Source organism: Syngnathus leptorhynchus, chromosome 8 (assembly GCF_054491065.1).
Source record: "Syngnathus leptorhynchus isolate UIUO chromosome 8, UIUO_Slep, whole genome shotgun sequence".
Taxonomy (NCBI): Eukaryota; Metazoa; Chordata; class Actinopteri; order Syngnathiformes; family Syngnathidae; genus Syngnathus; species Syngnathus leptorhynchus.
The window spans coordinates 12,677,444-12,690,661 of record NC_141202.1 but is presented as its reverse complement, the minus strand read 5'-3'; the positions used below and the strand labels follow the sequence as shown (position 1 = coordinate 12,690,661).

Here is a 13,218-nt window from a genome sequence, read left to right as displayed (position 1 = left end):
GAGCTCCAAGTACAACTTTTGAGTTTTTAATACAATGTGTGTTATTTAAAACCTTTTGAGATTTAAAAAAAAAAACAAAAATTCAATGGTGAACCCCCATTTAGCCCGCCAGATACGTTCATGATAGGTTAAAACAGGCCCTCCAATATAATAACACACTTGAAAATATTCCTTTGCGCCTCTTCTCATGTAGCGATAAATGGTATCGTATAACATCGCTTTGAGGAAATGTAACGACTCCTTACCTCAGTGGAGCAAGTATGCTTGCTTCAAACGTTTTGAAATGTTTACTGTGAAACGGACCCACAAAACAAAAGAGAATGAAACATTGTATATTTAAATACTAAATACTAAAATGTTCAACCAAACCTTGTTTTTTTATTTTAACAAAATTCTGCAATCTCAATGCTATTGCTAACCTGTGAAATGTCATAGACGGGGCTAACTCAAAAATGGTACCATAATTCTGAACTCCTACTCTAAACATACTCAAAGTAACAAAACAAACAGACAGTGTGCTTTTAAACCGATGGCACACAATTAGAAATTTGTTCTCATTTAGATTTCAAGTGGGACACAAGCGATGAACAGCGATTGCTGTGTTTTCCCTTGTTAAACACCTGATTCAAATGACCAGTTCATCCTCAAGTTCTGCAGGAGCCAGTTTAATTGAATCAGGTTTGTTTCACAAGGGAAACTTGGAAAACATGTAGGAATGCGGCCCCCGAGTAAGGAGTTTGACACCCCTGGTAGAGTATGTGATTTCAGTACAAAGCGATACTGGAATGTCTTGATGTATCCGTGCGTCTATGTGATGACTCGTCTTGTGTATGTTATGCCTCTTTTTGTTCCGTCGCCATAATTGGACACCCGATCGCTGCTTTGCGCACACAAACGCACACACAGGTGGAGTGTTGAACTGGACCAGATGATGAATTATGTACGCATGACAGAGAAGAGCACAGCTTTTTTTTTTTTTAAGCTCCTCCGGGTAAGAGCACATAGTACTGAAGGAAGCACTGTTCAAACGCATTTTAATGGTGTCAAATATGCTGTAGATTATGATACAGTTTTGGCCAAAATAATAATTAAAACATGTTTTACTACAGGTCTCGTGTGCTTTATTTACCGCTGCCTTCAAGGGACAGGAAAAAAAAGCCAATGCAATATTGCAATTGCCTTTTTTCTGACGTTTATATCCCCCCCAAATACAAATAGGCTTCAAAATCATTTTTTAATATTTATTTGAATAAAGCAAACAATACAAAGAACAATCTTTTTAAATGTAATCATGGGAACATTTGTCTTTGACATTGTTTTAAAACCAACTTTTAAAAAAAATGTCAAGGGGAGAAAATACTCAATACTCAATATAGTTCAATTCTGGCGCCACCCTAAGTCCGAATGAAGTACCTGCTCAATTTTGCTAGTTCACTACAGGTTTTGGTTTCTTGATGGCCACCATACTCATTCTGATTATGAACAAGTGAGATTTTATTTGATTTAACAATGGAGTTTGTTTCACAGAACACATCTTCTGGTCAACAAGACTCATCCAAGAAATGAGCTAAATTAAATAAAAAAAATAAAAATAAAAAACTAGATATGAGTAGCAAAAGTGTCCATTGTTTCACAGCTTCAGTGCAGAGTTGGCCTTGTCCTCACGGTAGCCCGCCAGCAGCTGGTTGATTAGGGTGAGCGGGTTTTGTTTTCTGACCGGGTAGAGCGGCGGGAAAGGGTTGCCTTTGTACTCCAGCACGGCCATCTTGGCCCGGTCCAGGTTCTGTCGGTTGGGAATGCGGGCCATACGCGTGTAGCTGTCTGAATGCCGTTCGAAGCGCGGGGCCAACACCTTGAACAGTTTTGGGACCAGGTCCTTTTCCTGCCATGGTCAGTGTAAAAAAAACGATACAGTAAAACTTTGAGTTTCATTTTTTCTGTGACCAAGCTTGGAAATTATTCATTCATTCATTCATTTTCTGAACCGCTTAGTCCCCACGGGGGTCGCGGGCGTGCTGGAGCCTATCCCAGCCGTCATCGGGCAGTAGGCGGGGGACACCCTGAACTGGTTGCCAACCAATCGCAGGGCACACAGAGACGAACAACCATTCGCACTCGCACTCACACCTAGGGACAATTTGGAGTGCTCAATCAGAATTTAACATAAATAAATTAAAAGACCAGAATGCCATCAAATATGTGATTTAAAAAAAATACATTGTCCTGACGAATAAACCGGAATCAATAAAATCAATGAAGTCAGACTTCAGAAGATAAAGTTTCAGCTGTGTACTCATACCGTCAACCAAAATGTTGCCATCTTCATCGCCTTCTCGTCTGTGTCACCTTTCTTTGCGTAATCGATCAGCTACGACAAAAAAAAAAAAAAAACACTTACAAACATCTACTGGCAATCATTATAATGTTTGGTTTATATTTTATACATCTTGATTAACTTTTTATTTTGTTGGACATTCTATTCAATAGTGCATAATTTTATTTCTAGATTTTGTTTACACTTGCATTGATTTTAAAATATTGATCTTTTTCCCTAGATGTAAACTCAATTGCAAAATTGTTTTTCATCTATAAATTCTAAAATCCTTATGGACGTAGTAATGTATACAAATAATGTAATTAATAATAATAGTACAATTAATAATCAATGTATAGCGTGCAGAGCTCAAGTTCACGGTTTTGCCTCCTGATCCAATTATTTACAAGTTAAGATTTTGGACAGTCGAAGAAAAGTAAAAATTAATGCAGCTGCCCCATTAGCTGCAGGAGCCAGATACCTTCCCAGCGTAGAAGCGGACTTCATCCGCCCGAGCAGCGACGGTTTCGATGCGCTCATGTCTCACCAGTCCGGTCAGAATGTTCCGCAGCATGTCCAAGCGGGACTTAGGTCCCAGCCCCATTTTGCGGGCCACTCGACCGTGGGAGATCAACGACTGCAGCGTCAGACGCATCTTGGTCGTTCGCTTTTGCCCACCACAGACTACACTGGAATATGTACGCAGAAAATACGTTTTTCAAAGGAAGTCTTTAGATCATCCTTAAGGTCAAATCGTACAACCGTGAAGTCAACTTGGACGCTGGGGTCAGGAAACAAGTAAAAGGGTGCGGAAGTTTACATGACATTTAGAGGTGCGTTGGTCTAAGCTGTCCGTATTGAGAAATGAGGTATGCATCAAACGTTCCGCTTACGAAACAAAACAAAGCCGGCTGTAACAACCAACTTCTACCAGCAAAACGCCTAAAGTACTGCACACATGACATTTCATAATTAACACGTCTGCTGGTGAGTATGATGGAATTTATTTTATGTTTTTGTAATGCTGTTTGACATTTGCGTTTTTGTACAATATCTAAGGTTTGTATGATTGTGACGTTATAGTGCTTTTATTAAGAGGTGGATTTAGTTGGTTAAGTCCCTAGGGAAGGTCCACAAACCAAATGTCCTGCCGCCTTTTTTTTTTTTATTTTTTTTTATTTTTAGATTCATTAATAATGGCTTGATTAAAACTGAACACTCCTCAGTCATCGCTTTTGAAATGTGCTGATTGCCCAGTGTTTTCAAATTAATGTCTGAGGTCATTATCTCTCTGTGTCCTGTATTTGAGTGTTGTTTTGAATTGTCCGATTTAGAGTTTAAGATGAACAAGTTTTTGGCTTAGTTCCAAGTTGGAGCGTTTCTATGAGGCTTTTTATTGACTGCCAACTATTAAGTCTTTCCCCTGGTCCTGCAGACCAATAAAACTCCTGGCATGGTGCTGATGGGAAAACTTCACAATACTCGTTTAAAAGTGATACTTTATTGCGATAGAGCAGTTCAGTTTGGCCACAAAATAAGTTCTGTTTAGTTGTAAGCAGCTTTGTGACCTTGACGTGGTCTTATGAACTGAGGATCAATATTAGTTTTTGTGAGCATTTAAGGCTGTTTTCAGTGATGGAGTGCAGCTGAGATATGATGCAACTAATTGTATGGAACTCAAAGTTGGAACCTTTATTTAGCACAATGGAAAGTTGCTCCACATGTGGGGGAAAATCGTGTGACATTGTGGGTGGTAAAAAGATGTTGCAGTTGAGGTAGCTGGCAGAGGAAGAGGCGATCGTCACAGGAAGGGGCTTAATAACACGACATGGTGCTCTCCAGCCACTCGTTGAAAAGGCAGACCTGTGTGGATGGGCACGTTTGTTACTTTGCTCACAAAGGGGCTGTTAGACTTTTAAGTCCCGTCAGTGGGTCATCGGATATACAAGAAATGAAAACTCAGGAAGGCCTGAGTCGAGTTTTGAATCCAGAAACTGTCAGGCTTCCCACTTTGGAACATCTTGATAATACTTGCTACCCAATGTTGGTATTTGTCTGGAATGTTTTATTTGTCTGGGCCTACCAAAAGCCATTCCCACAAATTTGGACACATAACTATGCAAATTGGCTGAATCCATGTTTCTACCACTCCAAACCTTAATGGATCAATTAGATTCAATGACTTTATCCCGTGTACCTTGGCATAGACTCCCGGGTGGTCCTTCTCAGCACAGTCGAAACCCCAAGACACAACACCTTGAAGCTCGCCGTTGCACACCACGGGGCCCCCGGAGTCACCCTGGCGTCACTAAATTTGTGTTTAAGGATACAAATGGTTAACGCTCCACCTTTGACATCAATTCGTGAAGGGTTGAAGACAAATTTTGAGAAGTTATTTTTGATGCTCGGTACCTGGCATGAGTCCTTGCCTCCCTCCAGGTATCCGGCGCAGAACATGGCATCGGTGATCATGCCAGGATAGGAGTTGTTACAGCCTTTGTCTGACAAGATGGGGATGTCCATGCACTGCAGCTTGTTCCTGTCGGTGGCTGGAACATAGGCCACAATGTAGAATGATTAACCTAAGCTTGGATTCAAGATGTTCTGAAGGATCACACAAACCTTGGCTAGGCATGGATGAAAGAAGGCCATGAGTATGGATCAGCGCTCATTCACTACCCATCGAGTGTTACATTCAGCCATTGAAGATGCATCTAGTTCTGAAGTTCTAAAGATCAAAGATGCCCACTCAAGAGGAAGGAAATCTTTGACTGTGGGACTCACTGGAGCTCATGGTGTTGCCCCATTCGGAGACTTTGCACATGGTGCCAGCAGGGGCGCAGCTGCTGGGCAGGGCCACGGGCTTCACATACTGTGCTTTATATTGGAAGGTGCTCTCCTACCTCTCTTTCAGGCACACCCCCAAAGGTTGTGTTGGAACTGTGAAAAGGGTCAAGTCAGAAAATGCTGACTGAGTGATGGTGAAATGTCCGTCATCAATGCAAGCCCATCAGAACTGAAGAGTTTTTATTGCATAACTAAACACTCACCAATAATAACTTTTTTTGTTGGGATAACTTTATATTTGTGGGGTTCAGTAAGGATTTGTGATGTATGTGTGTGTCTAAATGTAGCTGTTTGTAATATTTGTTTTTTGAGTTGCTGACCTTGACATTGTGCTGTGGAAGGCTTCTGCAGATGGACTGTTCACAAGCTCAAATGTTGATTGAAGTCTTTCGATACGGCAACTCAAAAACCTTCGGCCACATATCAGAGCTGTGCAAAATCAGCTTTGTTTGACTTTTTTTTATATGATAGCCATGTTCTGTTCTGATAGCACTTAGCTGCAAGCGTGCATAATGTTGTGTTAGCCCCCCTCGGGTAAGCAGAATTTCTATCAAGTAAAGAATTTCCATCAGATAAAGTCCTAAAATCAGACACTTCATTTAATAGGATTATTATGTATTGTGCGTTTTTTGGATGCTCTGTGTTCATCTTTTGAAACTACGCAGTGATACCCGACGTACCAGCAGATTTCATTTTTAGATTTTATTCAAACCAACATCTCCAACAATGTGCTCGATTAGACAAAAGATAAATCATTTTGCAGTTTGGCCAGCTGTTCATTTGAGTTGTTTTTCCAATGAAGAAAGACCTGGCTCTACATTTGTAGTTCACGATTGTCAAGCGCTCTTGAAGATCCTGGGAAACGTCCACATGCTGTGATAGCTTATCAACAAGCCGTTATGTCATCACAAGCGCCCGAGCAAAACTTTGAACAAGAAGTTTGTCAGCACTAAATCTGAATGTAAAAGGATGAAAATTTAAATGTAATGTGACTCAAAAATTGTCAGTTGGGTAATGTCAAGTACTTTTGTCTGACTGCTTTGTCTCTTTGTATTACTACTTTGTCTCTTTGTATTTCAAGACTAATATTAGAAGACCGCTGTCATTCATTCCCAGAAAAACAAAATCTTTGCTTTCAAATTTGATCTCGACAGAAAGCGATGCCTGGACAAAGACTGATACAAACACCCCAATGTACTTGGAAGGTGATTGGCCCTCTGCTGACCAATGTGGATGAACCGCAAAGGAGGGCAGCACTCCCGCCGGTGATTATAAAGCCAGTCTTCAGGTATGCTCCTCTCATCAACAAGATCACTCAGCAACCATGAGGTGCCTTGTCTTTGTTCTGCTCGTCGGAGCCGCCTGTGAGTAAACCTTCCCTCCATCGCCTCACTAGACTCGTTCGGTTAATGGGTTTGCGGCTCCATTCGCAGTTGCCACCGAAGACGACAAGATTGTCGGCGGCTACGAGTGCACGCCCCACTCGCAGCCCCATCAGGTGTCTCTGAACTCCGGCTACCACTTTTGCGGAGGCTCCCTGGTCAACGAGAACTGGGTCGTGTCCGCCGCTCACTGCTACAAGTCGTACGTTAACACCCCCAACCGATCAAGGTGCCTCAATCCCATGAGCCACCTTTTCAAACCCTGAATCCTTTCCAGCCGCGTGGAGGTGCGTCTGGGCGAGCACCATATCAGGATCAACGAGGGCACTGAGCAGTTCATCAGTTCCTCCCGCGTTATCCGCCACCCCCGCTACAGCTCCTACAACATCAACAATGACATCATGCTGATCAAGCTGAGCAAACCCGCCACGCTCAACCAGTACGTGAAGCCCATGGCCCTGCCCAGCAGCTGCGCCCCCGCCGGCACCATGTGCAAAGTCTCCGGATGGGGCAACACCATGAGCTCCAGTGAGTCACACGGGCGACCGGTCCCTTTCAACGACAAGATTGCATTTCCCCATTTACATGTTGTCTGGGTTTCCTCTCTCTCGTTCTTCTGCAGCCGCCGACAAGAACAAGCTGCAGTGCTTGGACATCCCCATCTTGTCTGAGAGCGATTGCAAGAACTCCTACCCCGGCATGATCACCAACGCCATGTTCTGCGCCGGATACCTGGAGGGAGGCAAGGATTCTTGCCAGGTATTAAAAATCAATTGATGAGGGTTTTAAGCCACATTCTCACCTTTCTTCACCATGTTAAGGTGCGCAACGATAAAATCCTGATCCATCTCGTATTTCAAAGGCGGATCGTGTAGTATTATGTGTTTCATATTGGATCAAAATGCGTACCAAGGCTGTGAACTTTGTGCTGCCAGGGTGATTCAGGTGGCCCCGTGGTGTGCAATGGTGAGCTGCAGGGCGTCGTGTCCTGGGGCTACGGATGTGCCGAGAAGGACCACCCTGGTGTCTACGCCAAGGTACTCTTCCAACTTCCCTGACCGTAATGGCCTAAAAGTCGGTCCGGCTGATTTGATCGTCGTTTTCTCGTTCTCAGGTCTGCATCTTCAACGAATGGCTGGAAACCACCATGGCCAATTACTAAGTGATCTGAGTGGATCAGTCAAGTATTCCATCTTTGACGCTGTACGAAAAAGGAGAAATAAAGCATTCTTTAAAAATACACTGCGAAACTCGCTTCTCTTGAATGGTCACCCATTTTAAGATCATATTTGTGATTTTTTTTGTGTCATTTAATTTAATGTTGGTTGTTATGTCACAGTTCTGTTAAATTCTGAGCAGATTGCTCACACATAGAGGTTAGGAGTTAGAAGTTAGGCATCTTACAAAATATATGGTTGTTTGATTTTGTGGTTGTGCAGGGACTCCAGAATTTCAACTAGCAATTCCAATGTTCATTTTCCATTTGTTCTTTTCAGAAAGGAGGGAAATATAACAGGGCCTTTGCATGAAAGAAAATCACAAAAGCACATTCAAGAAGTCCACTGATCCATGAAATTGGATTGAGTGATGCTATTAGTATTTGACCAAATTGCACCAGGGCAGGCCGTACCAGGGAGACTACTCTGCTCTCTAAAATTATCTGATTTAAATCTCATTTCCCCCAAATTAGCAATCCACTTTAAATCACGAAACAAAAAGTCAACTATAAAACAGTTTTTCCATCCATCTATCCATTTTTGAAACCGCTTGTCCCCACGGAGGTCGTGGGCGTGCTGGAGCCTATCTCAGGAGTCATTGGGCAGTAGGCGGGGGACACAGCTAATCACAGGGCACACAGACGAACAACCATCCGCACTCGCACTCATACCTAGGGGTAATTTGGAGTGGTCAATCGGCCGACCAGGCATGTTTTTGGGGATGTGGGAGGAAACCGGAGTGCGAAAACCCACACAGGCACAGGGAGAACAAGCAAACTCCACACAGGGAGGGCCGGTGGAATTGAACCCACACCCTCTTAACTGTGAGGCGGACATGCTAACCAGTGCATCACCGAGCCATCAATTTTACTTTTTTTAACTGTTAATCCACTACTTTATTTTTCCACGCTAAACCTATCCCCCAAAACTTACAACAACAAACCTGAATTTACGTATTCACGTGCCTGCGTGACCGAGTTGACCAACATCACTGTTCTATCGGGTCATACAATTTAGGAGGAAGTGCTTGTCACTTTTCAGGTGCGATTAGCCGGAAGTGGAGCATCCAGTTTTTGGCCATGTGTTCTCCATACTTTTTTGCGTATGTTTTTGTCATACCGTTATGATTTGTGGGTTGTTGTTGTCTTGTCTTTTTTATTGTATTGTCACTTATTTTGATTATTTTGATAAGTAACTCTCCTCTCATTTCAGTTCGTGGGCCCTTCCTCCATGCGACAGTCTGCTTGTTTTCCCTGATCCTAATTGTGTGCACCTGTGCCCTTGATTCTAATTGTGTGCACCTGTGCCCTTACCCTTCTGTGTGTATTTAGTCAGCGTTTTCCCCTCAGTGCGTCTTGTCTCGTCAGGAGTACCAGCGATCACGTGAATCGAAAGATACTTTTGAGAACCTTGTTTATTTTGTGAAGAAACCTTTGTAGTCTAGCTTTGCTCAGAGAATTTCAGGTTTTTTTTGCCACCTTGTTTTCCCTCTTTGAGGTGTTTTTGTTTTTTACCGGCTCAAGAATAACTTCCTATTTTTTGGTCACTCTGCATCCGAGTCCTCTCCTTGATCTTAGCCTGACAGTACGCACTGGCCAGGCATGGACTCGGCAGAGTTGGAGCAGCTGACCGCCGTGGTACGCTCCCAGGCATCGCGGCTCACCCACCACCAGGAGCAAGTGGAGGCTCTAGTCTAGGTCTTGGAGTTAAAGGACTCGCGAAGAGTCAGGAAGAATTTAGAGGGGTGGTGGCTACTCAGGTGGGCCTGCTGAGCAAGCGGATGCAGGAGGCTCTCTCGCTTTTGACCGCGGGATCAGCGGAGGCACCTAGTCCACCTGCGGCCAGTTCTGCCATCTCTCCCATTGCCGTAGGCTCCAGACTTGCTCCTCCTGAACGCTACTCCAGGGAACCCAGGCTCAGTAGGTCTTTCATTATGGAGTGCGAAATGCATTTTGCACCTTCTCCAAGTGAATTCCCCACGGATCGCTCTCGGGTGGCCTTTATGATCTCCTACCTAACGGGAAGGGCCCGGGCGTGGGCGACCGCCGAATGGGCTAGGGATTACGATGAGTCATTCCCTCCACGCCTTCTTCGAGGCCCTGCGTATGGTGTTCGATCCGATCATCTCAGACCGGGAGAAGTCTCGGGAGCTATGCCAGCTGACCCAGAGAAGTTGGGGACTATGCGATCCGCTTCTGCACTCTGGCCGCGGAAAGCGGGTGGAACCCCACGGCCTTGTATGACATATTTCTCAGGGGCCTTTCGGGGCCCATCCATGATCAACTCATCCCCCTCGACCTCCCCACCAACCTCGACGCTCTCATTGCCCTAGCCATTCGTACCGATTATCGCCTGCAGGAATGGAAGAGGCAGCGCGCATCCAGGAACGCACCTGCGCTCTCCCACACCTCAGTGGCCACACCTTCGCTCGTCTGGGCGCACCACCTCACGCCGAACCAGAACCCAGGTGAGTAATTTTTCTACCACCAATCAGAAGGTTCGAGACCTACCCATCACCACAATTACTCACCTAGGAAAAGACACTGACATTGGGGTGCTAATAGACTCTAGGGCCGATAAGAGTTTGATGGATTCAAAGTCAGTCAGCTTTATTGTCAATTTCTTCACGTTAAGACACACAAAGAGATCAAAATTACGTTTCCCACCGTCCCACGGTGACTAGACACATTACACAACACATACAAGCAAATAGCACAAAGAGTAAAAACTAATAGACAAGAGCGATGAATAAGTAATAAGCAAATAACCAAAATAAATGACTCACATCACACACAATCGCGGTCGCCTTGCAGGTGAGACCGGAGGTGTAAATGTCCTTTAGGGAGGGGAGCGGAGCACCAATGATCTTACTAGCAGTGTTCACTATGCGCTGCAGAGCCTTCATGTTGTATTCAGTGCAGCCACCACCCCACACAGCGTCATTTGCTCAAAGATTGGGGGTCAAGACTGAACTGTTTAACACTACCGTGAAAGCTAAAGCGCTCAATGGCAAAGCGCTTTTTGATATTACTCACATAACCGAGCCCATCACTGTTTTTTGGCAACAATCATGAGAAAATAAAACTGTATGTAATAAACTCCCCTATGAACCCCCTTATCCTCGGATACCCATGGCTAAAATGGCACAACCCAACCATAGACTGGAAATCCGGAGAGATAAGGGAATGCGGATTACAGTGCAATATTTCATGTCTCATATCTAACCTCCCGATGGCCTCCAAAAGTGAACCTGATTATGTTTATGCTTCCTCCGCCATAGACCCAGAAACCCCAGGCCTGACCGGCGTGCCAGTTTGTTATCACCAACTCGCAGATGTATTCAGTAAGGTGAAGGCCACGTCTCTACCACTCCATCGTCCATATGATTGCGCCATTGAGCTCTTTCCCGTCTCTACCATACCCAAGGGGCGGCTTTATTCCCTTTCGGCACCTGAAAAACAGGCCCTGAATGATTATATTGATGCGTCTCTTAAAGTAGGTCTAATTAGACCATCATTGTCCCCTGCAGGGGCAGGTTTCTTTTTCATAAACAAGAAAGATGGTACCCTATGCCCATGCGTAGACTTATGTAATCATATCACGATCAAAACCAGATACCCCCTTCCTCTCATGACAACAGTTTTTTACCAACTGTAACAAGCTCAGGTGTTTACCAAACTAGATTTGCGCAACCCCTACCACCTAGTGTGCGTACAGGAGGGGTATGAATGGAAAACGGGATTTAATATTCCCAGAGGACACTTTGAATATCTAGTGATGCCGTTTGGCCTCATCAATGCACCCGCTGTATTCCAGGCTATGATCAATGACTTACTGAGAGATTTCCTGGATCGTTTTGTATACGTATATTTGGACAACATTCTCATCTATTCACCAGAATTAGAGACTCATAAAACTTATGTTAAGTTGGTATTGCAACGCCTCCTCAATCACCAACTTTATGTCAAGGCCGAAAAGAGCGAGTTTCATGCCAATACCATATCTTTCCTAGGCTTTTTCATCGCCCCTGGTAAAGTGCAGATGGACCCGGCAAAAGTAAGTGCGGTGACTAACTGGCCTACACCTGATAGCCGCAAAAAGGTGCAGCAATTCCTTGGCTTTGCTAACTTTTATAGGCGGTTTATCAGAGGCTTCAGCGCCACAGCGGCTCCATTGCATGCTCTGACATCCCCTAAGGTTCCATTCTGTTGGACGGCATAGGCGGCATTCCAGGAGCTGAAGAGGCGCTTCACCTCCGCTCCCATCCTCACACTCCCTGACCCATCCCGCCAGTTTGTGGTGGAGGTTGATGCATCCAACCAGGGAATCTGGGCCATCCCATCGCAGAGGGCTCAGACCGACAACAAGCTCCATCCATGCGCATTCCTGTCCCGACGGCTGACATCCTCAGAGCAGAACTATGATGTGGGGGATCGAGAGTTGTTGGCTGTCAAATTAGCCCCGGAAGAATGGAGAAACTGGTTGGGAGGGAGGACAGCAACCTTTCGTGGTTTGGACTGATCACAAGAATCTACAGTATATCAAGAAAGCTAAAAAACTGAGCTCTCGCCAGGATCGTTAGTCCGTTTTTTAATCGATTCAATTTCTCTTTGTCTTACAGACTGGGGGCCAAAAACACCAAACCAGATACACTTTCACGCATGTTCAGTCCAGATCCTGTGGCCACGGAACCAGAACCCGTTCTTCCACCTCATTGTGTGGTTGGAGCGGTTACCTGACCAATAGAAAACCTGGTGAAGCAAGCCAATGGTGACCATCCGCCACCTAGGGGGTGTCCAGGAAACAGACTATTCGTTCCCCCAGATTTGCGCCTCCAGGTTGTTCATTGGGCACACTTCTCGGCTCGCTTGCCATCCAGGCGTACGAAGAACCATATATGTCCTTGGGCAAGATGGAGGCGCGTGCACACGCAGCGGCCTTTCTCCGTCCCTGCCGATCGGTGTCTTTGTTCATTTAATGAGTGTTTGTCAGACAGTTTTATGTGTTTGTCTGATCGCACCACGTAGCGCTAAGAGTACAGCAGGCAGGTTCTGCTCGACGTCGGCGAATGAGAGTATTGCGGCGTTTCGGACTTTGATGCGGGGACATTAAAGTCACTGGGACTACAATGCCTGCATCATCGCTGAACCCGTCTGCTACTCCTTCCCCGTACCAGCAGCGTCGGACGCGGTGTGTGAGGAGGCAGAAGAGGGGGAAGTGCGGAGGCGTCCGGGCCAGACTAGCAGCGTGCCCAACTCGCCCGGCGGTGCCTTCCATTCCTCTGGCGACTGTCCGGTCGCTGGACACCGGACTTAGCTGTGCTACTGTAGTGGCTGGCGTGCAATCGAGCGGACTGGGCACTTATTACTTCTTCGTAGCTCTTGTCTGTTCGTTTTTACTCTTTGTGCTATTTGGTGTGAGTGTTGTGTACTGTCTAGTCACCGTGGGGAATGTAATT

At 45.2% G+C, this 13,218-nt stretch overlaps 3 protein-coding genes across 4 annotated transcripts; 1 reads left to right on the top strand and 2 right to left on the bottom strand.

Moving 5' to 3' along the window:
- Positions 1-1,120: 1,120 nt before the first annotated feature.
- Positions 1,121-3,181, bottom strand: mrpl17 (mitochondrial ribosomal protein L17). Of its 2 annotated transcripts, none has more exons than XM_085917470.1 (3): positions 2,862-3,181; positions 2,300-2,368; positions 1,121-1,882 (listed from the first exon to the last, which is right to left on the bottom strand). In XM_085917470.1, exons 1-3 carry the CDS (start codon positions 2,967-2,969, stop codon positions 1,631-1,633), a joined length of 429 nt encoding a protein of 142 aa, XP_085773596.1. In that variant the 5' UTR covers positions 2,970-3,181; the 3' UTR covers positions 1,121-1,630. The 2 variants fall into 2 exon arrangements, with proteins under 2 accessions (XP_085773596.1, XP_085773595.1); XM_085917469.1 differs by having other exon boundaries at positions 1,126-1,882; positions 2,796-3,178.
- Positions 3,182-3,198: 17 nt separating this feature from the next.
- LOC147053751 (trypsin-2) lies at positions 3,199-7,783 on the top strand. The gene is made up of 7 exons (XM_085917468.1): positions 3,199-3,301; positions 6,316-6,525; positions 6,595-6,745; positions 6,821-7,071; positions 7,166-7,302; positions 7,479-7,580; positions 7,658-7,783. Exons 2-7 carry the CDS (start codon positions 6,486-6,488, stop codon positions 7,703-7,705), a joined length of 729 nt encoding a protein of 242 aa, XP_085773594.1. The 5' UTR covers positions 3,199-3,301; positions 6,316-6,485; the 3' UTR covers positions 7,706-7,783.
- Positions 3,981-5,311, bottom strand: LOC147053752 (trypsin-2-like). Its single transcript, XM_085918276.1, has 5 exons — positions 5,287-5,311; positions 5,099-5,191; positions 4,727-4,863; positions 4,512-4,622; positions 3,981-4,177 (listed from the first exon to the last, which is right to left on the bottom strand). Exons 1-4 carry the CDS (start codon positions 5,309-5,311, stop codon positions 4,620-4,622), a joined length of 258 nt encoding a protein of 85 aa, XP_085774402.1. The 3' UTR covers positions 3,981-4,177; positions 4,512-4,619.
- Positions 7,784-13,218: the final 5,435 nt, after the last annotated feature.

What these genes read in the sequence shown, in the direction of transcription:
- mrpl17 (XM_085917469.1), bottom strand. Translation starts at nt 2,969, where the DNA reads ATGCGTCTGACGCTGCAGTCGTTGATCTCCCACGGTCGAGTGGCCCGC. An exon ending in TCCGCTTCTACGCTGGGAAG is followed by an intron (nt 2,369 to 2,795) that starts GTATCTGGCTCC and finishes TTTTTGTCGTAG; the next exon opens with CTGATCGATTACGCAAAGAA. An exon ending in TGGCAACATTTTGGTTGACG is followed by an intron (nt 1,883 to 2,299) that starts GTATGAGTACAC and finishes TGACCATGGCAG; the next exon opens with GAAAAGGACCTGGTCCCAAA.
- LOC147053752 (XM_085918276.1), bottom strand. Translation starts at nt 5,311, where the DNA reads ATGACGGACATTTCACCATCACTCA. An exon ending in GGACATTTCACCATCACTCA is followed by an intron (nt 5,192 to 5,286) that starts GTCAGCATTTTC and finishes TCCAATATAAAG; the next exon opens with CACAGTATGTGAAGCCCGTG. An exon ending in GGGCAACACCATGAGCTCCA is followed by an intron (nt 4,864 to 5,098) that starts GTGAGTCCCACA and finishes CCTATGTTCCAG; the next exon opens with CCACCGACAGGAACAAGCTG.
- LOC147053751 (XM_085917468.1), top strand. Translation starts at nt 6,486, where the DNA reads ATGAGGTGCCTTGTCTTTGTTCTGCTCGTCGGAGCCGCCT. An exon ending in TCTGCTCGTCGGAGCCGCCT is followed by an intron (nt 6,526 to 6,594) that starts GTGAGTAAACCT and finishes CTCCATTCGCAG; the next exon opens with TTGCCACCGAAGACGACAAG. An exon ending in GCCGCTCACTGCTACAAGTC is followed by an intron (nt 6,746 to 6,820) that starts GTACGTTAACAC and finishes AATCCTTTCCAG; the next exon opens with CCGCGTGGAGGTGCGTCTGG.